The sequence below is a fragment of the Mesoplodon densirostris genome, chromosome 20, assembly GCF_025265405.1.
Source record: "Mesoplodon densirostris isolate mMesDen1 chromosome 20, mMesDen1 primary haplotype, whole genome shotgun sequence".
Classification (NCBI taxonomy): domain Eukaryota; kingdom Metazoa; phylum Chordata; class Mammalia; order Artiodactyla; family Ziphiidae; genus Mesoplodon; species Mesoplodon densirostris.
This window is the reverse complement of record NC_082680.1, coordinates 30697939-30724129: the sequence shown is the minus strand read 5'-3', so window position 1 is coordinate 30724129 and position 26191 is coordinate 30697939. Positions and strand designations below refer to the sequence as shown.

The 26191-nt window shown below is 38.5% G+C and overlaps 1 protein-coding gene across 1 annotated transcript in view; it reads left to right on the top strand.

Annotated features, from left to right (window-relative positions):
• Positions 1 to 26191, top strand: part of LOC132481189 (A disintegrin and metallopeptidase domain 3-like) — a 90937-nt gene that overhangs the window by 22330 nt on the left and 42416 nt on the right. Inside the window, exons 5-9 of the mRNA XM_060085861.1 lie at positions 415 to 491; positions 957 to 1134; positions 10901 to 10963; positions 25421 to 25492; positions 25728 to 25894. Coding sequence (XP_059941844.1) covers positions 415 to 491; positions 957 to 1134; positions 10901 to 10963; positions 25421 to 25492; positions 25728 to 25894 — 557 coding nt within the window. The remainder of the gene's footprint in view (positions 1 to 414; positions 492 to 956; positions 1135 to 10900; positions 10964 to 25420; positions 25493 to 25727; positions 25895 to 26191) is intronic.

Sequence of the window (26191 nt, the reverse complement as noted above, 5' to 3'; positions counted from 1 at the left end):
AAATAGTGAGGAAATGTCAGTTAAGATATTTTGGGCTAACTTAGAAAAAACAAATGAAATGTTCACAGTGGAAGTCAAAGTAATGCTGTTAATTACATTGAGGTAGCATTCATAGACTATATGTTCAAGAAATGGGGCTGAGAAAGACAAGATGCAGATCAGAAAGTTGTTTATCAAAAATTTAGAATTATAGCAAAAATCATATGGGGGAGGATAGGAGTTGTGATTTTTTATAGGCAGAAGAGGGTCAAGTGGAAAAGATTGTAGGTAGATAAGAAGGAAGTGGAATATCTGGTGAATAATACTATGGAATGCCTAATTGTGAATGTTTGACAATGTCCAGGAAGTAAGGATAAGACCAAACACTTTGTGTTCTAATCATTACAAATGTATCTTTATATTTCTCCTGTTTAGGGCCATTGCTTTTATCAAGGATATGCCACAGAGATTGCAAATTCGGTTGTGACACTTAGCACCTGCTCCGGACTCAGGTAATGGCATATTCCAGAGATGTACATGACTGAAATCTTGTGTACCCTTTTACTTTTAGAATCTTCTCGAAGGGTAGATGGAAGACACAGAAAATAGACACTTTCATTATGTGTCTTCTCATCTGCGATCTTGGCCTGCTTGTCTTATCATTTTCCCTATTCGCTTTGTCTCTCTCCCAGGCTTGCAGTTATAAAATTTATTCAGAAAAAGCTGCCACTAGTATAAGAAATATCCACATTACTGAGCCACACTAGAATTGCAATGACTCCTAAATGCTGTAATAGATAGAAGAAGGTAGAAAATCGGGTTTAAATGTTAATCCAAGGAAGATGGGATGATTCTTAGATATTAGACGCCAAAGGCCACTATCAAATTTCTATATAATGTTTTCACTTAATATTGACTTATGTTTATCATTGAGAAATCTATGTTTTTAATTTCTTTTTATGTATTTAAATATTCAGGGGATTATTGCAGTTGGAGAATGTCAGTTATGGAATTCAACCATTGGAATCTTCAGCTACATATGAGCATATGCTTTATCAGATAAAGGATAATGAAATTGATTTTCCCCCCATAACAGAAAATAATTCTACAACCCAATTGGCAGATCAGTCCTACAAAATTCTTGTGAAATCAGAAGTAAGTAACCCCTTTTATGGGATCTTCATTTGTGCAACTTTTGATAAACATATTCATGTTGAAATTTGTTACATTTGGAAAACAAATTTAAACTGATGATGATAAATAAACCTTCTCTCGTAAGGTATTTATTTAAAGTATTTTCTGTTTAGTCATATAATATTTTAAAATGTAATAGATATAAACTTATAATCCAAAAATCAATATTCTCATGTATACCTAATTGCAAGTATTCTTCTGCATATATGCACAGTTGCACTGTTACTGAATATGCAACCTAATAATATAATGCTACTCAAATTTGCTGATTCTGACTCTGTCAGCAGTTTTGCCAGTGCATTTTTTTCTTTGTAAAAAAGTGTTTTGTTTTGTTTTTTTTTTTCTTTTTGCGGTATGCGGGCCTCTCACTGTTGTGGCCTCTCCCGTTGCGGAGCACAGGCTCCGGATGCGCAAGCCCAGCGGCCATGGCTCACGGGCCCAGCCGCTCCGCGGCATATGGGATCCTCCCAGACCGGGGCACGAACCCGTATCCCCTGCATCGGCAGGCGGACTCTTAACCACTGCGCCACCAAGGAGGCCCAAAAAGTGTTATTTTGATAGAAAAGGTAAAAGTAGAAAAGAGGCAAGAAATCATCTGAAATGTCATTGTCTAGATATAGTGCTGTTAGAACTTTGGAGTACTTGTTCTAATTCTTTTACTGTATCTAGTTATAAAGGTTGATTTATAAAAGAAGATTTATTTAACAAAAAATTATCTAATCATACATGCTTCTTTGAAATTTCTCCTTAAAATTGCTATTAAGAGGATAATGCACATTTTCTCTTATCATTAAATTATGTTACATTTATTATTATTTTAAATTAACATTAGTTAATGTTGATTTAAAATTAAATATATGCATAAGGAAAATAAGAAATGACCATAATACTGTCTTCTAGAGGAAATGTTGTGTGGAATTCAGGGCAATTATTTTGATTTGTACCCTTTCATGCTTTTTCATATACATATGTATTTAAACTTAAAATATCTACTTTACAAAATTATGGCACATTCTGCATATTTGTATTTTTACTTTAATCCAGAAATGAACGGCAGTAATGTATCAAATTTTTGAGCATTCACACTTTTTAAAATAAATACCTGTATCTAAGAATAGGCATATTTCCAAAGTTTTTTAGATATATATACATACTAAATTCTTCCTTAAGAGTGATTGCACAACTTTACATTTTGCCATCAGTGGTTAAGGAAATGAATCTGTCCACATATTCTCATGAAAATTAGATATCCTGTTTAGAGAAGCAGAACAAAATCGTAACAGATGAAACTTGAATTTAATTTTTGATGATCTCCATCTCACTGTTGCTTTAATATGCTTTTATTTATTTTGCCAAAGATGTTGGTACAAATACGGATTAGTAAAATTGCCCTTTCAGAAAGTCATAAAAATGATAAAATATAATCATACATAGAAATGAAAATTTCTTTTTTTTTTTTTTTTTTTTTTGGGTACATGGGCCTCTCACTGCTGTGGCCTCTCCCGTCGCAGAGCACAGGCTCCAGACACGCAGGCCCAGCGGCCATGGCTCACGGGCCCAGCCACTCTGCGGCATGTGGGATCCTCCCAGACCGGGGCACGAACCCGTGTCCCCTGCCTTGGCAGGCGGACTCCCAACCACTGCGCCACCAGGGAAGCCCGAAAATTTCATTTTTAATGGAACTGAGGTGTGACCCCTAAACCTATGCCATCTGCATATTGCAGTACAACACTGGACACTGTTGCAGACCATTTTCATAACTGAAATAGAGCACTGTCACATGAAGTAAATTGGATAACTTTAAAGGATTCCATGAATACTCTTCTGTGGCGGTGGACAAACCTGAAGGGATTGACATGCTTTGGGAAAGACAAAGAGCACTGCACTGGAAGCCATCCCCCTCCAGTGAATCAGCAATAAGAGAGGGTTGGGAAGAGACAGAGATAGCATACAGTTCCAGCTGCCTTAGCTTGAAGTTCAAGTCGGTCAGGCTGTAGCCACAAGAATTTGGCCAAGTAACATCATCCTTCTGTGTTTAAATGTTCTCATCTGTAAAAATCCAATAATAAAAATAATCCCTAACTCACACAAATATTTTAAAGATTCCATAAATTTATAATTGAAAATGACTTAGCATAGTATGGGAAAAATAAGTGATCAATAAATATCGCTACTACTACTATTAATATTTGCTCTCTCTAGTTTCTAATGTAGTAAAGCAAGGTAACTGGAACTAATTATGGAAAGTTCGGATACAAAACAAAATGCGATAATGAAATAAAAGAGACTAAAAGTTCAGAACCTGGAGGAAGCCAGGGATATCACTACAGGAATGAATGGAAAGACTGGGTACTGACATGTTTGTGAATTAAATGATTGCTTTTCACCCTGAATTTGACAGGCTTAAATCTGTAGCTTTAGAGAAGCATGTTTTCCCAAGCATGTTTTTACAAGCACAAATAGACAAAGTGAGTATCTTCAATATAACAGATATTTTAAAGAGAGAGAGAAAAATAAAATAAAATCTTATATTTTAGGCATGTTTTGACATTGATGAGAGGAAACACAACTAAACTCATAATCAAGGTGAATGCCTTCATGATAACCAGTGAAAAGTAGAACAAACAAAATACATAAAGGGCTTACCTGTTAAAAACATATTGGACACATGCATTTACGCTGCCCCTTCCTTAAACCCCCCTAAAGCGAAAAGGAGTTTTTAACATGGCATTAACATACACACACAAACAGAACAGAAGAATAGTAATAACATTGGAAGTTGAATAGCAGATAGACAGCTGATTTAGCCACTAAAAAGCTGAATCCTTAACTGGCAATTAGGATAGGCTACAGGAAACTTGATACACACTACAGAACTACTCAAATGTTTTTGGAACTGCAAGTCCGAATACCTTAGGAAATGATATTAAGGGTGGGCCTAGGAAGAGAAATGGTTGAAAATAAGTTGTATAAATATGTATAAAACCTGATTTCCTCTCCTAATCAATTGTTTCTGTTGTAAATTAAACTTGGCACACTAGATATTGGGAAACAGGTTTACACAGTCCAAGATGTTCATTAGAATCCAGGAGGGAATGAAACCACCCAAAAGAATCAAAACTAACCATGTTGACAGCAGGGTTTTCCCAGCAAACAACCCAGACAATTTACTCTCTGTGAAGACAGCAGGCCATAAGCTCCGTATGTGGTCATAGATGTTGGAATAAGCTGTCAGATGCTCAATGTCTAATACGAAGGGGCACTAGACATAGGATGAAACAATTGAATATGGTAGATAGAGACATGGAAAAATTCAAAGTGCTAAAGCCTGAGGTACTAAGGAATGGAGAGAGTGAAGAAAACAAAATGACGGTATCCTCAGAGAGGTAGGAGAAAATATTTCACCACAAAATCAGAACAGTGCTATTTAAAAAATAACACTCAGCAGATGACAGTTCTTGGAAGGTAAAAGCATGCTGAACCTATGTAAAAACTCAAAAGAAAGTTCACAAGATAAAATTCCATAAATGACACAAAAACTAAAATATAAACAAAAATGACAGGGAAATTTGAGAGATAAGAAATTCAATTAAAATAACAATATGGGTGATGCAGTCTGAGTTCTGGTACAAATAAACATAGAAAATTGAGTTGAATAAATCACAAAACAATCCAAGAAAAATTCTCAGAATGATTTAAGTGGAGGTTCTGGACCAATATTAAAAAAAATCTGGTTTCTTACATATAAAGAAGATGCAGAATGGCATGGTCTTACCTAGTAGCAATATTGGAGGTTGAAAGGTAATACAACAGTTACTTAAAAGGAGGAAAAGTGATTTCCAGCCTATAAATCTATACCCAGTCAGAACTATAAAATTGAGATTTTTTTTGGTTGAAGCCATTTCTTTCCTCCCTATTGTGAATATCCTTCCTAATGTGTGAAACAAACCACACTTTTAAAAAAAGAGACTCTAATCTCATCCCAAATGAAAATAATAGCCAGCCACAATCACAACCAAATCCATAAGGGGTAGTTGCTAAATACAGTGAACTTTCAATCAGATCAAAATATGGAACAACTATGTAAGCTTCCTCAAACTGTATTCTTCTTGAGAACCACTATTAGGTCAAATACCACTAGATTTTGAAGCAACCAATTCCCGACTGTCAGTGGTTTAACATCACATATGTGCTTTGCTCAGGCAAAGACCAAGGTGGATGAAACTGCTGGTTGTTTCCCTTTCTAGCTTCAACACGGGACCCCAAACTGTCCCCCACTAGTTTTTGAATTTAGACAGGAGTTAAGGGAAAAGAGTGTCTATATCATCCCCTCCTTGCTGCTGCTGGCCCTGGACAGCTATCTCTCACAGACTTCTGTCTTGGAGAAGGAGCAAACATCATTCTTGGATAATTGGCCATTTCTTATAAAGCAAGTATAGCAACTGCCGGGCCATTACTGGTCCATGGCCTTTTAGGAATGGGGCCGCACAGCAGGAGGTGAGCAGCGAGTAAGCGAAGCTCCATCTGTATTTACAGCCGCTCCCCATCGCTCACATTTCCGCCTGAGCTCCTCCTCCTGTCATATCAGTGGTGACATCAGATTCTCATAGGAGTGCGAACCCTACTGTGAACTGCACATGCGAGGGAGGGATCTAGGCTGTGCCCTCCTTATGAGAATCTAATGCCTGATGATCTGAGGTGGAGCCGAGGTGGTGATGCTAGCGCTGGGGAGCGGCTACAAATACAGATTATCATTAGCAGAGAGGTTTGACTGCAGAGACCATGATAAATCAATTGCCTGCAGACTCATATCAAAACCCTACCAGTAAGGCTTCCCTGGTGGCGCAGTGGTTGAGAGTCCGCCTGCCGATGCAGGGGACACAGGTTCGTGCCCTGGTCCGGGAAGATCCCACATGCCGCGGAGCGGCTAGGCCCGTGAGCCATGGCCGCTGAGCTTGCGCGTCCGGAGCCTGTGCTCCACAATGGGAGAGGCCACAACAGTAAGAGGCCTGCATACCGCAAAAAAAAACAAAAACAAACCCTATCAGGGAGTGTCAAGTGAAAACAAGCTCAGGGCTCCCACTGACTCTGCATTCTAGTGAGTTGTATGATTATTTCATTATATATTACAAAGGAATAATAACAGAAATAAAGTGCACAATAAATGCAATGTGCTTGAATCATCTGAAACCATCCCCACACCCCAGTCCATGGAAAGCTTGTCTTCCATGAAACCAGTCTCTGGTGCCAAAAAGGTTGGGGACTGCTGAATTATAGTATAAGTCACCTATCCCCACCATTTGTTCAACAAAAGTTTGACACAAAAGAAATGAATGTATTCTAAAAGAAGACGACTCTAAAAGGAATAAACATGGGGCATAAGAATGAATATAAATATAACATGTAAGACATATACAGGATCCAAAGTGAGTTAAAAAGCCATATTGATGTTGTTATATATTCATGGTCTGCCTCACAGGTGCCACCTATTGTTCTAAGAGCTTTACAGTATACCCTGTCTTTCCAGTTCTTTCTACAGTTCTGAGAATGAGGACCATTGTCCCTCTCCTCAGATAGGAAGCAGAGACCTAGAGAGTTTAAATCATTTCCTAGGAAATCCTCCAGTAAGTTACAGCTTTAAAATTCTAACCTAAATAATACAATTCCAGAGATAACGTTCTTTAGCACTCACATGTCTACCCTTACACAGTCTGTTTAAAGATACTGGAAGTGCTCAAGAAATAAACATAAGAGAAAAATAAAGCCATTTTTAAAATGAAAGACATTGACAATAGAAGAAGTAAATAACAGAATAGACACTGCTAAAACCGCAAGGTGATGTTATAGTCAGGGTTAAAGAAATAGAGAAAGCAATGACATAAAAACGATGGCAGAGAAAACCAAAACTGTGTAATGGTTAATTTTATGTATCAACTTCCCTGGGCCACAGTGCCCAGATGGTTAGTCAGATTTTCTGGGTGTTTCTGTGAGGGTGTTTTTGATAAGATTAAGAATGATATCAGTGGAGTTTGTGTAAAGCAGATGGTCCTCCATAATGTGGGTAGACCTCATGCAATAGGTTGAAGTCCTGAATATAAGAAAAGGATGTAACTTCCCTTGAGTAAGACAGGACTCTCTAGCCGACAGCTCTCCGACTGGAACTGGAGCATCAACTCTCTCCACGTCTCCATCCCACTAACCAGCCAGCCTCCATAACCATATGAGCCAATTCCTTGTAATACATCTAATTATAATAAGTATATGAAATGTGTAAATATACACACATATACTATTGGTTCTGTTTCTCTGGGGAACCCTGACTAATAGAGTGTGAAAGATTGCTAATGTAAACTCAGGATAATCAATATTGTCATTCATGAATAAAATCACAACCAAAGTATTCCAACTTATAAAGGAAGGAAGCTCTGTTGAAATAAAGAAGTCTTGAACTTGAAAATTTTCAAATTACAAAAAATCCTTATCAAAACTGGTGACACCAAGATACAATGTATTTTGGACTTTATCAATAAGTAATGAATAATGCTATAGGCATCTTGGCCTCAAAGAAAGTCACCCACAAAGGTAGAAAAACTCAGACTGGAATTAGCCTTTGCCAAAATGTAGTGCTCGTAAGATAATCAAGAATGTCTAACTAGGGAGTAGAGAAAATGGCTTCTCCAGGGGGGTACACAATATCCCAGCAACTTGTTATCCAGTCAAGTTGCCATTATACTCCAAAAACGTGTGCTTTTTCAAAGACTTTGAGACAGTATTACATAAGTCAGTAAAGAAAACAGGAATTGAATGAATTTAACAGATTTTGGTAGAAAACAACAGAATCATGGCAATAGTTTCAGAAATACCATTTGGCAACATTCAGTACACATTTATGGTAAATAGTAGGAATAGAAAACTTCCTTGATCTCATAAAGAGCATCTGCTAGCATCCACAGCTAACGTGAAGAATGTAAATGACTCGGGCTTCCCTGGTGGCGCAGTGGTTGGGAGTCCGCCTGCCGATGCAGGGGACAAGGGTTCGTGCCCCAGTCCGGGAAGATCCCACATGCCGCGGAGCGGGTGGGTCCGTGAGCCATGGCCGCTGAGCCTGCGCGTCCAGAGCCTGTGCTCCGCAACGGGAGAGGCCACAGCAGTGAGAGGCCCGCGTACCGAAAAAGAAGAAAAAGAAAAAAAAAAAAAAAGAATGTAAATGACTGGATGCTTTGCTCCTGTTATGGACTGCAGGCTTGTGTTTCCCCAAAATTCATGTTTTGAAACCTTAACTTTCAATAGGACGGTATTAGGAGTTGAAGCCTTTGGAAAGTAATTAGGGTTAGATTATGTATGAGGGTGGGGCCCTCATGGTGGGTTTAATGCTCTTATACAAAAAGGAAGAGGCACGGGATCCCTCTCTCTGCTCTCCATCACATGAGCGTACAGGAGATCTGCAAAGTAGGAAGAGTGGTGTCACCAGCCATCACATCTCCTGGTGTCTTGATCTTGAAGTTTCCAGCCTCTAGAAATGTCAGAAATACATGTTTGTGGTTTAAGCCACCTAGTCTATGGTATAGTTGTTATAGCCCCAAACTGAAGAAAACCACCCCTGAGATTAGGGATAATGCAAGGTTGTTTGCCTTCACTACTTCCAGTCAACATTTTACTAGAGTTCTTAGGTAGTGCAATAGGAAAAAGAATAATAATAAAGGGTATAAATTTTTGAAAGGAAAAATAACCCTATTTCTTTAGTGATCTAACTCTCTACATAGAAAGTCCTAAAGAATCTCCATTAAGGCAATCCGGACTAATTAAGAGAGTCTGGCAAAGCCACAGGGAAAAAGAAAGATAAGATATTCATTTTCCCCAAATTGATCTGTAGATTCAGTGTAATCCCAATCAAAATTCCAGAAGACATTTTGTAGAAATTGATTCTCAAATTCATAAGGAGATGCAAATACCTAGTAGAGTCAAAGAGTTTTGAAAATTGAAAAAAAGAACAAGGTGAAGGACTTACATTGCTTTTTCTTAAGTGGCCAGATAGTAAATATGTCAGGCTTGTGGGGCATATGTTCTGTTGCAGCTACTTCACTCACCCTTTGCAGCGTGAAATCAGCATAGACAAACTATAAACAAATGGGGGTGGCTGTGTTCCAATAAAATGTTTTTACAAACAGGTGGTTATACCATGGGCTGTCGTTTGCTGACCCCTGCTGTGGAGAAACATACCGTGTTTTTGGTATAAGGGTAGGCGTATAGGACAATGGAGCACAATAGATGAGAAGTAGACCCATGTGCTCTTGCCCAAATTATTATCCACAAAGGTGCTAAGGACTTTGAAAAGTAAAGAATGATCTCTTCATCAAATGATGCAAGAAGATTGGATTTCCACGTGGAATAAAATGGGAATTGACCCTTATTCCAAAAACATGAATTAGAGCATAGTCAAAGCTAAACATAAAATTTCTAGTAGGGGACTTGGAGAAACATTAATGAGCCACAAGCCTGTGAAGAGATGTTCAACATCATTAATCACCCAAGAACTGCGAATTAAAACCTCAGTGAGATCTCGGTACAGACTGACAAGAATGCATGCAATGCAAAAGATTGACAATACCAAATACAGGCAAGAAGGTGGAGCAATTGACATTCTTATTAGTTCTTGGAGAAAAAGCAGAATGATCAAACTACTTTAGAAAGTAATCTGGAACTTTTGTACTACTTTACACATATACAAGTATCATGCAGATCAGGTTTTCCAATTCTAAGTAACCAAGAAAGAATGAAAGACTATAACTGCTCAAAGACCTGTACATGGATATTCATAGCCACTATATTTACAATAGCTAAGATGATTAAATAATCCAAAGGATCATCAACAGTCAAATGTATAAACAAACTGTTTTGTGTTTCTAAAATGACATACTTCGTAGCAATAAAACAAATGGATCACTAATAATCACAGCAACACAGATGTGTGCTGAGTGAAAGAAGCCAGATATAGAAGAAGACATGCAATATGATTCCATTTGTGTGAAATTCTAGGGTAAGTTATTGTAACCTATGGTCAGAGAAAGCAGATCACTGGTTGCCTTGAGACTTGTAGGCTATTCACTTGGAAGAGGGTGATGGAAACATTATTTATTTTAGTGATGGAAATGGTTGCATGGGTGTAAATATTGCTACTAGTTCATGTAACTGTATTCTTAAAATAGATGCATTTTATTGAGGGTAGGCCACAATAAAGTTAATATAAATAATTACAAGTACAAAAATGATGATAAAATAGAGAACGTTAGGGGGAAAGTTGATGGGAATTTGTTTAGCTTGAAGGTTGGGGTGAGGGACCAAGAGGAAGGTTTTCAGAGGAAGGAACAAGGATTCTCCCTCATTTCAGTAACTTTTTTGAGGATTCTAATTCTGAAGAATATAAGGTGAAAACTTCTGATTTGTTCCTAAAATTTTCATACAGAATCTCACCAGCTTATTTACTCAGTGAACATCAATCCTCTTATTTCTCTAATATCTATAGCTTTATGTATTTGTATATGTATCTACCACCTAACTATCTATCTACCTATATCTCTCTATCTTTCTGTCTGTGTATCTATCTATAACTCTGTGTGTGTGTGTGTGTGTGTGTCTGTATGTATATAATTATATAATGTACATGATAATTACGAACAATGTAAAAATTTTTAAGTGTTTTATTTAATTCATGTTCTCTGTTTTGCAGAAAAATTCTGGTGTGCTGTTAAAAAGAGTTCTGAAAATACAAGTCATTATGGATAAAGCCTTGGTATGCATTATTGATATCTTTCATTGTATCTTTTTTGTATTTAAATTGAAAGGGGATATGTAAAAGAATCTTTATTTGCAATGCAGATATACGTCACTCTGTTCAAAATCTGTATCTCAGTATAGCAGTACATAAAAAATGGTGTCACTTGCCTTTCCATTGGCATGGGGGAATCAATACCAATATTTATTAGAAAGAATGTAAAACTTCATATATAAGGGAGGATTGTATTGCACTGTAATCTATTGGATTATAACTAGCTGCATATACTTCTGGATCCACCCAAAATTGTGGTGAAACTCTTCCTTAAATCAATTTCCATCTTAAAATAAGCTATTTCATTTATTACTCAATTGAAGATCCTTTTATTAAATATTATCTTTTTTTTTTTTTTTTTTTTTTTTTTGCGGTACGCGGGCCTCTCACTGCTGTGGCCTCTCCCGTTGCGGAGCACAGGCTTCGGACGCTCAGGCTCGGCGGCCATGGCTCACAGGCCCAGCCACTCCGCGGCACATGGGATCCTCCCAGATTGGGGCACAAACCCGCATCCCCTGAACCGGCAGGCGGACTCTCAACCACTGTGCCACCAGGGAAGCCCTAAATATTATCTTTTATAAGATTATTTTATGCTGTGTAATTGCTTGGGTTCTCTGTTGGAAATTCCATTTTTAAAAAATAGGAAGAATAATTCATAGGAACATATTTGATTATGGAACTTTTTGTTTATACAATTCGTTTTAGCAAAAGCTTACGGGCAGGCAGCACGTTAAAAAAAAAACTTGCTTTGTCCATTATCACTAGTCATTATGTCTCTCAATGAGTTTCATGATGTTCTAGATTTTTTGCATAAAAGGAAATATTCAGATCTTTAAATAATTTTTATAAAAGTATGAATAGGAAATAATGATACGACACTAGCTCTGGGACCCCTGGGCCCTGCAGCCAGACTCCAGGACCCAGCTCTGCCTACCAGTAGACTGGCAGGAACCCCAGGACTTGGGTTCCCCCACCAGTGGGCGGGCTACAGCCCTGGAGTCTTCTGGACCTTGACTCCATACAGCAGTGAGCCAGCACTATCCCCAGAGCCCCCTGGAGTGTCACAGTCAGCTGCCCTGTGACCTGGTCCTGACAACCAGCAGCTGCCAGCCTGTGCCCGAGGCAACGCTAGCAACCACCTGCACCAGGGGCCAAGCAAGCCCACCAGACTTCCCACATAGTCAGCCTGCCACAGCAGGAAGACCCGCACAGCCCACACTGGGGAACCACTGGAGTCTATACCACAGGTGAAGAGAGTGGAGGATGCTGCTGGAACACGCAGGAGGTCTCCTGCAGAAGGCCACTCTCCAGCATTAGGAAACACAACCAACTTATCAGGTACATAAACATACAAACACTAACTTAGGCAAAATGAGGCTACAGAGGAACACGTTCCAGATGAAGGAACAAGATCAAAGCCCGCAAGAAGATCTAAGTGAAGTGGAGGTCGGCAACATACTTGAGAAAGAGGTCAGGGTAGGGCTCGTAAAGGTGATCAGAGAACTTGGCAGAAGAATGGATGCACAGAGCAAGATGTTAGAAATTTTAAGCAAAGAGTTAGAAAATATAAAGAACGACCAAACATAGATGAAGAATACAATCGCTGAAATGAAAAATACACTAGAAGGAATCAATAGTAGACTAAATGATACAGAAGAATGGATCAATGAGCTGGAAGACAGAGTAATGGAAATTACAGATGTGGAACAGAAAAAAGAATGAAGGGAAATGAGGACCGTTTAAGAGACCTCTGGGGCAACGTCAAGCACACTAATACTTGCATTTTAGGGGTCCCAGAAGGAGAAGAGAGAGAGAGAGAGAGAGAAAGGAACTGAAAGCATATTTGAAGACATAATAGCTGAAAACTTCCCTCACATGGGAAATGAAACAGATATCCAGATCCAGGAAGCCCAGAAAGTCCATATAGGATTAACCCAAAGATGAACATACCAAAACATATAGTAATAAAAATGACAAGGGCCTCCCTGGTGGCGCAAGTGGTTGAGAGTCCGCCTGCCGATGCAGGGGATACGGGTTCGTGCCCCGGTCTGGGAGGATCCCATATGCCGCGGAGCGGCTGGGCCCGTGAGCCATGGCCACTGAGCCTGCGCGTCTGGAGCCTGCGCGTCCGGAGCCTGTGCTCCGCAACAGGGGAGGCCACAACAGTGAGAGGCCCGCATACCGCAAAAAAAAAAAAAAAAATGACAAAAATTAAAGATGAAAAGAGAATATTGAAAGCAGGAAAAGGAAAATAACATAAAAAGGAATTCCCATAAGGCTATCAGCTGACTTTTCAGCAGTAACTCTGCAGTCCAGAAGGGAGTGGCACAATATATTTAACGTGTTGAAAGTGAAAAACCTACAACCAAGAATACAGTACGCAGCAAGGCTCTCATTCAAATTTGATACAGGGATCCAAATCTATACAGACAAACAAAACCTAAAAGAGTTCAGCAACACAAAACCAGTGTTACAAGAAATGTCAAAACAATTTTGCTAAGGAAAAATGCCAGGTCTAAAAACTGGAAACATAAAAATTATGAAAGAAAAAAGCTCACTAGTAAAAGCAAACATACAGTAAAAGTAGGATATCATCTCACATGCAAAGCTGGAAGGAAGGTTAAAAGACTTAGGTCTTTTAACAAAATCACCTATATCCAGAATAAGGAATAAGGAGATACATAAAGCAATTAGATGTAAAATAAGATATTAAAAACAGTGATTGTGAGGGGAGGAGAGTATTCATGCATCGTTGTTAAAACGTATTTGAAATTAAGAGATCAGCAACTTAAAACAGTCATTCATATCTATATATCTATATCTTTATAAAAACCTCACAGTAACTGCAAACCAAAAACCTACACTAGATACACACACACAAAAGTAAAAGGAATCCAAACATAACACTAAATATAGTCTTCAAATCATATGAAAAGGGAACAAAAGAAGAAGAAAGGAACAAAAAAGACTTATAAAAACAAGTCCAGGGGCTTCCCTGGTGGCGCAGTGGTTGAGAGTCTGCCTGCCGATGCAGGGGACACGGGTTCGTGCCCCGGTCCGGGAAGATCCCACATGCCGCGGAGTGGCTGGGCCCATGAGCCATGGCCGCTGAGCCTGCGCATCTGGAGCCTGTACTCTGCAACGGGAGAGGCCACAGCAGTGGGAGGCCCGCGTATTGCAAAAAAAAAAAAAAAGTCCAAAACAATTAGCAAAATGGAAATGAGAACACACATATCAATAATTATTTTAAATGTAAATGGACTAAATGCTCCAATAAAAAATGAAATAGAGTGGTTGAATGGATACAAAAACAAGACCCGTATGGCCTGCAAGACTCTCACTCCAGATCTAAAGACACACAGGCTGAAAGGGAGGGGATGGAAAAAGGTATTCCATGCAAAAGTAAATCAAAAGAAAGACAGGTTAGACATATCTGACAAAATAGTTTTTAAAAAGGGACTGTTATAAGAGACAAAGAAGGACACTACATAATGATCAAGACATCAATCCAAAAAAAGATATATCAATTGTACATATACATGCACCCAGCATAGGAGCATCTCAATCTGTAAAGCAAATATTAATGGACATAAAGGGAGAAATTGACAGTAACACAATAACAGTAGGCAATTTAGCGCCCCACTTGCATCAGTGAACAGATCATCCAGACAGAAAATCCGTAAGGAATCAAAGGCCTTAAGTGGCACATTTGACCAAATGGATATATTGGTCATTCCATCCAAAAGCTGCAGGATGCACATTCTTTTCAACTGCGCATGGCACATTGTACAGGATAGATCACATGCTAGACTATAAAACAAGCCTCAGTAAATCTGAGAAAATTGAATTCATATCAAGCATCTTTTCTGACCACAATGCTATGAGACTAGAAATGAACTACAAGAAAACTACTGCAAAAGACCCCCAGACACATGGAGGCTACACAATATGCTACTAAACAACCAATGGGTCCCTGTAAAACCAAAGAGGAAATAAAAACTTCCTGGAGACAAATGAAAAGCAAAACACAGTGATCCAAAAATCTGAGACACAGCAAAAGCAATTCTAAGAGGGAGGTTTATAGAGACACTAGCTTGTCTCAGGAAACAAGAAAAATCTCAAACAACCTAACCTTACAGCCAAGGGAATTAGTAAAAGAAGAACAAATAAAACTCAAAATTAGTAGAAGGAAAGAAAGCATAAGGAGAACAGAAGAGAAATAAATGAAATAGGTATAAAAGAACAATAGAAAAGACCAATGAAACTAAGAGCTGAATCTTTGAAAAGATAAACAAAATTGATAAAACTTTAGGCAGACTCATCAAGGAAGAGGAGAGAGGGCCCATATCAGAAATGAAAGAGGAGAAGTTACAACTGACACCACAGAAATACAAAAGATCATAAGAGACTATGTGAACAACTGTATGCCAATAAAATGTACAACCTAGAAGACATGGACAAATTCTTAAAAATGTTCAATCTCCCAAGACTGAACCAGGAAGAAATAGAAAATAGGAACATAACAATTGCCAGTAATGAAATTGAATCAGTAATTTTAAAACTCCCAGCTAACAAAAGTCCAGGACCAGATGGCTTCACAGGTGAATTCTGCCAAACAATTAAGAGAAGAGTTAGCATCTATCCTGCTCAAACGATTCCACAAAATTGGAGAGGAAGGAACCCTTCTGAACTTATTCTGTGAGAACAGCATCACCCTGGTATGAAAACCAGACAAAGATATCACAAAAAAGGAAAATTACAGGCCAATACCACTGATGGACCTAGGTGCAAAAGTCCTCAACAAAATATTAGCAAACCAATTCCAACAAGGCATTAAAAGGATCATACACCATGATTAAGTGGAATTTATCCCAGGGATGCAAGGATTTTTCAATATCCACCAAAAAATCAGTGTGTTACACCCACAGATAGCCAACAGCCACATAAAAAAAGAGATGTTCATCTCAATAGATGCAGAAAAAGCTTTTGACAAAACACAACTTCCATTTATGAGAAAAACTCTCCAGAAGGGGGGCATAGAGGGAACATACCTCAACATAATAGAGCTCATATAGCACAAACCCACAGCTAACATCATACTTAATGGTGAAAAGCTGAAAGCACTTCCTCTAAGATCAGGAGCAAGACAAGCGTGTCCTTGCTCACAACTTTTATTCCACATAGTATTAGAAGTCCTTGCTGCAGCAATCGGGCAAGAAAAAGAAATCAAATGAATCCAACTTGGATAGGAAGAAATAAAATAGTCACTGTTTGCAGATGACATGATACTGTGCATAGAAAATCCTAAAGACACCGTCAAAAACTAGGAGAGCTCATCAATGTATTTCATAAAGTTTCTGGATGCAAAATTAATATACAGAAATCATTGCATTTCTATAGACTAACAGTGAACTATCAGAAGGAAAAATTAAGAAAACTATCTCATTTTACTACTACATCGAAAAGAATATTCCCTAGGAATAAATCTAACTGAGGAGGTGAAAGACCTGTACACAAACAAATGGAAACATACACTGTTTCCATAGATTGGAGGAATTACTATTGTTAAAATGACCATACTACCCAAGGCAATCTACAGATTCAATGTAATCCCTATCAAAATACCAATGGCATTTTTCACAAAACTAGAACAAATAATTCTAAAGTTTATATGGAAACACAAAAGACTGTGAATGGCCAAAGCAGTGCTGAGGAAGAAGAACAGAGAAAGACATCACACTCCCTGACTGTAGACTATACCACAAATTTGCAGTAATCAAAATAGTATGGTACAGGAACAAAAACAGACACATAGATCACTGGAAGAGAATAAAGAGCCCAGAAATAAACTCATGCACTTATGGTCAGTTAATCTACAACAAAAGAGGCAAGAATATACAATAGAGAAAAAAACAGTCTTTTCAATAAGTGGCGCTGGGAAAACAGGACAGCTACATGTAAAAGACTGAAATTAGAACATTTTCTCACACCATATAGAAAAATAAACTCACAATGGATTAAAGACTTCATGTAAGGCAGGAAAGCATAATACTCCTAGAAGAAAATATAGGCAGAACACTCTTTGTCGTAAATCATAGCAATGTTTTTTTGTTTTGTTTTGGTTTGGTTTTTTTCATCTGTCTCCTTGGGCAAAGAAAACAAAAGAAAAAAATAAACAAATGGTCCCTAATTAAACTTAAAAGCTTTTGCCCACCAAAGGAAACCATAAACAAACGTAAAGTGAACCTACTGAATGGGAGAAAATAGTTGAAAATTATATGACTGATAAAGGGTTAACATCCAAAATCTATAAGTAGCTCATACAACTCAATATAAAAAACAACCCAATTAAAAAATGGGCCAAAGAACTGAATAGACATTTTTTCCCAAGAAGACCTGCAGATAGCCAACAGGCACATGAAAAGATACTTAACATCACTGATTGTCAGAGAAATGCAAATCAAAATCACAATGAGATGTCACCTCACACCTGTCAGAATGGTTATCATCAAAAAGGCCACAAATAACAAATGTTGGCAAGGATGTGGTTAAAAAGGAACCCTTGTACACTTGTTAGAGGGAATGTAAATTGATGTAACCACTGTGGAAAACAGTATGGCAGTTCCTCAAAAAATTAAAAATAGAGCTACCATATCACGCAGCAATTATACTCCTGGGTATATACTGTTTCCCTTTATTATTCGTGCTGTCTCCATGTGAAAGTAAGTTGTAAATTGCATTTGTAGCTTTTTCTTCAGTGTGCACTTACCTAGAATAAGATCATATATATCCACAATCAAGTTATCCATCTAAGTAAAAATAACATCATTGAAATACTTTTTATCAACTTTACAATCAAGTTTACTTCATTGCATTGTGGTTGGACGATGTGAGCTAAGTGATACTGTGTTTTATATTCCAATGTTTTATGGCCTAATATGAGTCAATTTATACAAAACTTTCAGGTATACTTTAAAAATATCCCTCTCATTTTTTATATAAGCTTGTATATCTGCATATTATATCAAAGCTTGCTTGAGTTTTTAAAATCTTTAATATTTTTGCTGTAAATTTGCTGCTTGCTATAAATTTGTCAGCTTGAGCTATTAATGATTATGAGAACTATGTAAAAATCCCTCACTATGATTGTAATTTGCTATATCTAAATCTGTTAAATTATATATGTGTGTGTGTGTATGTATATATAGTTGCTCTACCATTAATTATAAGTAAGCTTAGAAATATGTGTGCACACAAAATTAGAAATGTTTCAGTGAAACTGTTAATATTTTTTTCCTTTGAATGAAGACATGTTCTTGAAATTGTTCACTATGTAGTGCTCAGAGCTCTGTGTTTAGAAAGTACATGTTTTTCTCCAGGATATATAGTCATGTTGTCTTATGGGAATGAAGACAAAAGATGGCAGCACAGTTGAGCAGGCAAAAAGACTTAGGGGTTTAGTTAGAGATTGAGTCCTGGTTCTTACCCTTATTAGTTATGCAGTCTTGGAACCTTAACTTTTGATCCTAAATAACTACATGTGTAAAGAAGAAGATACTCATCACCATCACATTTTAATATGTAATGTCCCTAGGCTTAAATCTAGAACTTACTAAGCATCTGATAAGTCTTAATTCTGCTTTTGTCCTTTCACTTGAGCACTGCATTATTTTAACATTTTTATACCCATTGAAATGTGGTAGTTTAGTCATTTTTATTAGTGATTAAAAAACAAAATTTGAAGAGACTTCCGGGTAAGATGGCGGAAGAGTAAGACGCGGAGATCACCTTCCTCCCCACAGATACACCAGAAATACAGCTACACGTGCAACAACTCCTACAGAACACCTACTGAACGCTGGCAGAAGACCCCAGACCTCCCAAAAGGCAAGAAACTCCCCACATACCTGGGTAGGGCAAAGCAGAGAGATTCCCGCAGAGAGGAGCGGTGCCGAGCGGCACTCACCAGCCCGAGAGGCTTGTCTGCTCCCCCGCCAGGGCGGGCGGCGCTGGAGCTGAGGCTCGGGCTTCGGTCAGAGCGCAGGGAGAGGACTGGGACTGGCGGCGAGAACTCAGCCTGAAGGGGGCTAATGTGCCACAGCTAGCCGGGAGGGAGTCCGGGAAAACTCTGGAGCTGCCGAAGAGGCAGGAGACTTTTTCTTCCCTCTTGGTTTCCTGGTGCGCGAGGAGAGGGGATTAAGAGCGCCGCGTAAAGGAGCTCCAGAGACGGGCGCGAGTCGCGGCTGAAAGCGCCGAGCCCAGAGACGGGCGTGGGACGCTGGGGCTGCTGCTGCCGCCGCCAAGAAGCCTGTGTGCGAGCGCAGGACACTGTCCACACCGCCCTTCCGGGAGCCTGTGCAGCCTGCCACTGCCGGGGTCCCGGGATCCAGGGGCGGCTTCCCTGGGAGAACGCACGGCGCGCCCCGGGCTGGTGCAACATCACGCCGACCTCTGCCGCTGCAGGCACGCCCCGCACTCCGTGCCCCTCCCTCCCGCCCGGCCTGAGTGAGCCAGAGTCCCCGAAGAGGCTGCTCCTTTAACCCTGTCCTGTCTGAGCGAAGAACAGACGCCCTCCGGCGACCTACACGCAGAGGCGGGGCCAAATCCAAAGCTGAGACCCAGGAGCTGTGAGAACAAAGAAGAGAAAGGGAAACCTCTCCCAGCAGCCTCAGAAGCAGCGGATTAAAGCTCCACAATCAACTTCATGTACCCTGCATCTGTGGAATACATGAATAGACAACAAATCATCCCAAATTGAGGAGCCAGGAGTCAGTGCTGTGCCTCTGAGGTGGGAGAGCAAACTTCAGGACACTGGTCCACAAGAGACCTCCCAGCTCCACATAATATCAAACGGCGAAAATCTTCCAGAGATCTCCATCTCAACACCAGCACCCAGCTTCACTCAACGACCAGCAAGCTACAGTGCTGGACACCCTATGCCAAACAACTAGCAAGACAGGAACACAACACCACCCATTAGCAGAGAGGCTGCCTCAAATCATAAAAAGTCCGCAAACACCCCAAAACACACCACCAGACGTGGACCTGCCCACCAGAAAGACAAGATCCAGCCTCATCCACCAGAACACAGGCAGTAGTCCCCTCCACCAAGAAGCCTACACAACCCACTAAACCAACCTTAGCCACTGGGGACAGACACCAAAAACAACGGGAACTACCAACCTGCAGCCTGCAAAGAGGAGACCCCAAACACAGTAACATAAGCAAAATGAGAAGACAGAAAAACACACAGCAGGAGAAGGAGCAAGATAAAAACCCACCAGACCTAACAAATGAAGAGGTAATAGGCAGTCTATCTGAAAAAGAATTCAGAATAATGATGGTAAAGATGATCCAAAATCTTGGAAATAGAATAGACAAAATGCAAGAAACAGTTAACAAGGACCTAGAAGAACTAAAGACGAATCAAGCATCGATTAAAAACACAATAAATGAAATAAAAAATACTCTAGATGGGATCAATAGCAGAATAACTGAGGCAGAAGAACGGATAAGTGAGGTGGAAGATAAAATAGTGGAAATAACTGCTGCACAGCAAAATAAAGAAAAAAGAATGAAAAGAACAGAGGACAGTCTCAGAGACCTCTGGGACAACATTAAACGCACCAACATTCGAATTATAGGGGTTCCAGAAGAAGAAGAGAAAAAGAAAGGGACTGAGAAAATATTTGAAGAGATTATAGTTGAAAACTTCCCTAATATGGGAAAGGAAATAGTTAATCAAGTCCAGGAGGCACAGAGAGTCCCATACAGAATAAATCCAAGGAGAAATACACCAAGACACATATTAATCAAACTGTCAAAAATTAAACACAAAGAAATCATATTAAAAGCAGCAAGGCAAAAACAACAAATAACACACAAGGGAATCCCCATCAGGATAACAGCTGATCTCTCAGCAGAAACTCTACAAGCCAGAAGGGAGTGGCAGGACATACTTAAAGTGATGAAGGAGAAAAACCTGCAACCAAGATTACTCTACCCAGCAAGGATCTCATTCAGATTTGATGGAGAAATTAAAACCTTTACAGACAAGCAAAAGCTGAGAGAGTTCAGCACCACCAAACCAGCTTTACAACAAATGCTAAAGGAACTTCTCTAGGCAAGAAACACAACAGAAGGAAAAGAACTACAATAACGAACCCAAAACAATTAAGAAAATGGGAATAGGAACATACATATCAATAATTACCTTAAATGTAAATGGACTAAATGCTCCCACCAAAAGACACAGACTGGCTGAATGGATACAAAAACAAGACCCATATATATGCTGTCTACAAGAGACCCACTTCAGACCTAGAGATACATACAGACTGAAAGTAAGGGGATGGAAAAAGATATTCCATGCAAATGGAAACCAAAAGAAAGCTGGAGTAGCAATTCTCATATCAGACAAAATAGACTTTAAAATAAAGACTACTAGAAGAGACAAAGAAGGACACTACATAATGATCAAGGGATCAATCCAAGAAGAAGATATAACAATTGTAAATATTTATGCACCAAACATAGGAGCACCTCAATACATAAGGGAAATATTAACAGCCATAAAAGGAGAAATCGACAGTAACACAATCATAGTAGGGGACTTTAACACCCCACTTTCACCAATGGACAGGTCATCCAAAATGAAAATAAATAAGGAAACACAAGCTTTAAATGATACATTAAACAAGATGGACTTAATTGATATTTATAGGACATTCCATCCAAAAACAACAGAATACACATTTTTCTCAAGTGCTCATGGAACATTCTCCAGGATAGATCATATCTTGGGTCACAAATCAAGCCTTGGTAAATTTAAGAAAATTGAAATTGTATCAAGTATCTTTTCCGACCACAATGCTATGAGACTAGATATCAATTACAGGAAAAAAGCTGTAAAACATACAAACACATGGAGGCTAAACAATACACTACTTAATAACGAAGTGATCACTGAAGAAATCAAAGAGGAAATTAAAAAATACCTAGAAACAAATGACAATGGAGACACGACGACCCAAAACCTATGGGATGCAGCAAAAGCAGTTCTAAGAGGGAAGTTTATGGCAATACAATCACACCTTAAGAAACAGGAAATATCTCGAATAAACAACCTAACCTTGCACCTAAAGCAATTAGAGAAAGAAGAACAAAAACATCCCAAAGTTAGCAGAAGGAAAGAAATCATAAAAATCAGATCAGAAATAAATGAAAAAGAAATGAAGGAAACGATAGCAAAGATCAATAAAACTAAAAGCTGGTTCTTTGAGAAGATAAACAAAATTGATAAACCATTAGCCAGACTCATCAAGAAAAAAAGGGAGAAGACTCAAATCAATAGAATTAGAAATGAAAAAGGAGAAGTAACAACTGACACTGCAGAAATACAAAAGATCATGAGAGATTACTATAAGCAACTCTATGCCAATAAAATGGACAACCTGGAAGAAATGGACAAATTCTTAGAAATGCACAACCTGCCAAGACTGACTCAGGAAGAAATAGAAAATATGAATAGACCAATCACAAGCACTGAAATTGAAACTGTGATTAAAAATCTTCCAACAAACAAAAGCCCAGGACCAGATGGCTTCACAGGCGAATTCTATCAAGCATTTAGAGAAGAGCTAACACCTATCCTTCTCAAACTCTTCCAAAATATAGCAGAGGGAGGAACACTCCCAAACTCATTCTACGAGGCCACCATCACCTTGATACCAAAACCAGACAAGGATGTCACAAAGAAAGAAAACTACAGGCCAATATCACTGATGAACATAGATGCAAAAATCCTCAACAAAATACTAGCAAACAGAATCCAACAGCACATTAAAAGGATCATACACCATGATCAAGTGGGGTTTATTCCAGGAATGCAAGGATTCTTCAATATACGCAAATCAATCAATGTGATACACCATATTAACAAGTTGAAGGAGAAAAACCATATGATCATCTCAATAGATGCAGAGAAAGCTTTTGACAAAATTCAACACCCATTTATGATAAAAACCCTGCAGAAAGTAGGCATAGAGGGAACTTTCCTCAACATAATAAAGGCCATATATGACAAACCCACAGCCAGCATCGTCCTCAATGGTGAAAAACTGAAACCATTTCCACTAAGATCAGGAACAAGACAAGGTTGCCCACTCTCACCACTCTTATTCAACATAGTTTTGGAAGTTTTAGCCACAGCAATCAGAGAAGAAAAGGAAATAAAAGGAATCCAAATGGGAAAAGAAGAAGTAAAGCTGTCACTGTTTGCAGATGACATGATACTATACATAGAGAATCCTAAAGATGCTACCAGAAAACTACTAGAGCTAATCAATGAATTTGGTAAAGTTGCAGGATACAAAATTAATGCACAGAAATCTCTGGCATTCCTATATACTAATGATGAAAAATCTGAAAGTGAAATCAAGGAAACACTCCCATTTACCATTGCAACAAAAAGAATAAAATATCTAGGAATAAACCTACCTAAGGAGACAAAAGACCTGTATGTAGAAAATTATAAGACACTGATGAAAGAAATTAAAGATGATACAAATAGATGGAGAGATGTACCATGTTCTTGGATTGGAAGAATCAACATTGTGAAAATGACTCTACTACCCAAAGCAATCTACAGATTCAATGCAATACCTATCAAACTACCAATGGCATTTTTCACAGAACTAGAACAAAAAATTTCACAATTTGTATGGAAACACAAAAGACCCCGAATAGCCAAAGCAATCTTGAGAACGAAAAATGGAGCTGGAGGAATCAGGCTCCCTGACTTCAGACTATACTACAAAGCTACAGTAATCAAGACAGTATGGTACTGGCACAAAAACAGAAAGATAGATCAATGGAACAGGATAGAAAGCCCAGAGATAAACCCACGGACATATGGTCACCTTATCTTTGATAAAGGAGGCAGGAATGTACAGTGGAGAAAGGACAGTCTCTTCAATAAGTGGTGCTGGGAAAACTGGACAGGGACATGTAAAAGTATGAGATTAGATCACTCCCTAACACCATACACAAAAATTAGCTCAAAATGGATTAAAGACCTAAATGTAAGGCCAGACACTATCAAACTCCTAGAGGAAAACATAGGCAGAACACTCTATGACATAAATCACAGCAAGATCCTTTTTGACCCATCTCCTAGAGAAATGGAAATAAAGACAAAAATAAACACATGGGACCTAATGAAACTTCAAAGCTTTTGCACAGCAAAGGAAACCATAAACAAGACCAAAAGACAACCCTCAGAATGGGAGAAAATATTTGCAAATGAAGCAACTGACAAAGGATTAATCTCCAAAATTTATAAGCAGCTCATGCAGCTCAATAGCAAAAAAACAAACAACCCAATCCAAAAATGGGCAGAAGACCTAAATAGACATTTCTCCACAGAAGATATACAGACAGCCAACAAACACATGAAAGGATGCTCAACATCTTTACTCATTAGAGAAATGCAAATCAAAACTACAATGAGATATCATCTCACACCAGTCAGAATGGCCATCATCAAAAAATCTAGAAACAATAAATGCTGGAGAGGGTGTGGAAAAAAGGGAACACTCTTGCACTGCTGGTGGGAATGTGAATTGGTACAGCCACTATGGAGAACAGTATGGAGGTTCCTTAAAAAACTACAAATAGAACTACCATATGACCCAGCAATCCCACTACTGGGCATATACCCTGAGAAAACCATAATTCAAAAAGAGACATGTACCAAAATGTTCATAGCAGCCCTATTTACAATAGCCCGGAGATGGAAACAACCTAAGTGTCCATCATCGGATGAATGGATAAAGAAGATGTGGCACATATATACAATGGAATATTACTCAGCCATAAAAAGAAATGAAATTGAGCTATTTGTAATGAGGTGGATGGACCTAGAGTCTGTCATACAGAGTGAAGTAAGTCAGAAAGAGAAAGACAAATACTGTATGCTGACACATATATATGGAATTTAAGAAAAAAATGTCATCAAGAACATAGGGGTAAGACAGAAATAAAGACACAGACCTACTAGAGCATGGACTTGAGGATATGGGGAGGGGGAAGGGTAAGCTGTGACAAAGTGAAAGAGCGGCATGGACATATATACACTACCAAATGTAAGGTAGAGAGCTAGTGGGAAGCAGCCGCATAGCACAGGGAGATCAGCTCGGTTCTTTGTGACCGCCTGGAGGGGTGGGATAGGGAGGGTGGGAGGGAGACGCAAAAGGGAGGGGATATGGGAACATATGTATATGTATAACTGATTAAATTTGTAAAATAAAAAAAAAAAAATTATAGAGCTGAACAACAACAACAACAACAAAAAAAAAAAAAAAAAAAAAAAAAAAAAAAAAAAAAAAAAAAAAAAAAAAAAAAACAAAATTTGTCCTTCAGTATGATTATATGGGCTCTGAAGTGGCACTTGCATCTGAGAAAGTTGTCCATATCTTTAGTCTCATCAACACTGTGAGTATTTATGTTTCATATTTAAATAAGAAACATTCATATTAATACAGTAACATTGTTTGAATAAATAGTATATGCACTATTATAAACTATATAGTCCTACCAACTAGTTTCTTCCACCAATGGATTTCATCTCTAAAAATTAGTAAATCGAATATATTAGCATTACATAGAGAGATATAGTGTTATATTTATGATTACCTAAAACCGTATATCATGTATCTTCTGTTTTCAGATGTATTCTCAGCTTAAACTGTTGGTTACATTAACTTCTCTGGAGCTCTGGTCAGATCAAAATAAGATTTCAACTAATGGGGATGCTAATGAAGTTCTACAAAGATTTGTGTCATGGAGAGAAAAATTTTTATTTCAAAGGTCCCATGATATGGCATACTTATTAATGTAAGTGATTTATTTTCATTGGTATAAAGTTTATCAAATTACTTGTAAGTTAACCATCAAAATTATATACAAAATTTATTATTTATGATGACAAGACACCTCAAAAAAAGATTATGTGGGTACTGTGTTGGCAAAATGCAAGCTATAAAAATCTAATAAAATATAAGGCACGATAGCATGGTAGGCCATTATCCTCAGAGTGGGCTGCTTACCTATGGAAATTTAAAGAACTGATAATATGGAAAGCCTCGGGAAAACATAGGACCTCTGTGGTTTTAAAGATTTTCTCAGAGGTAG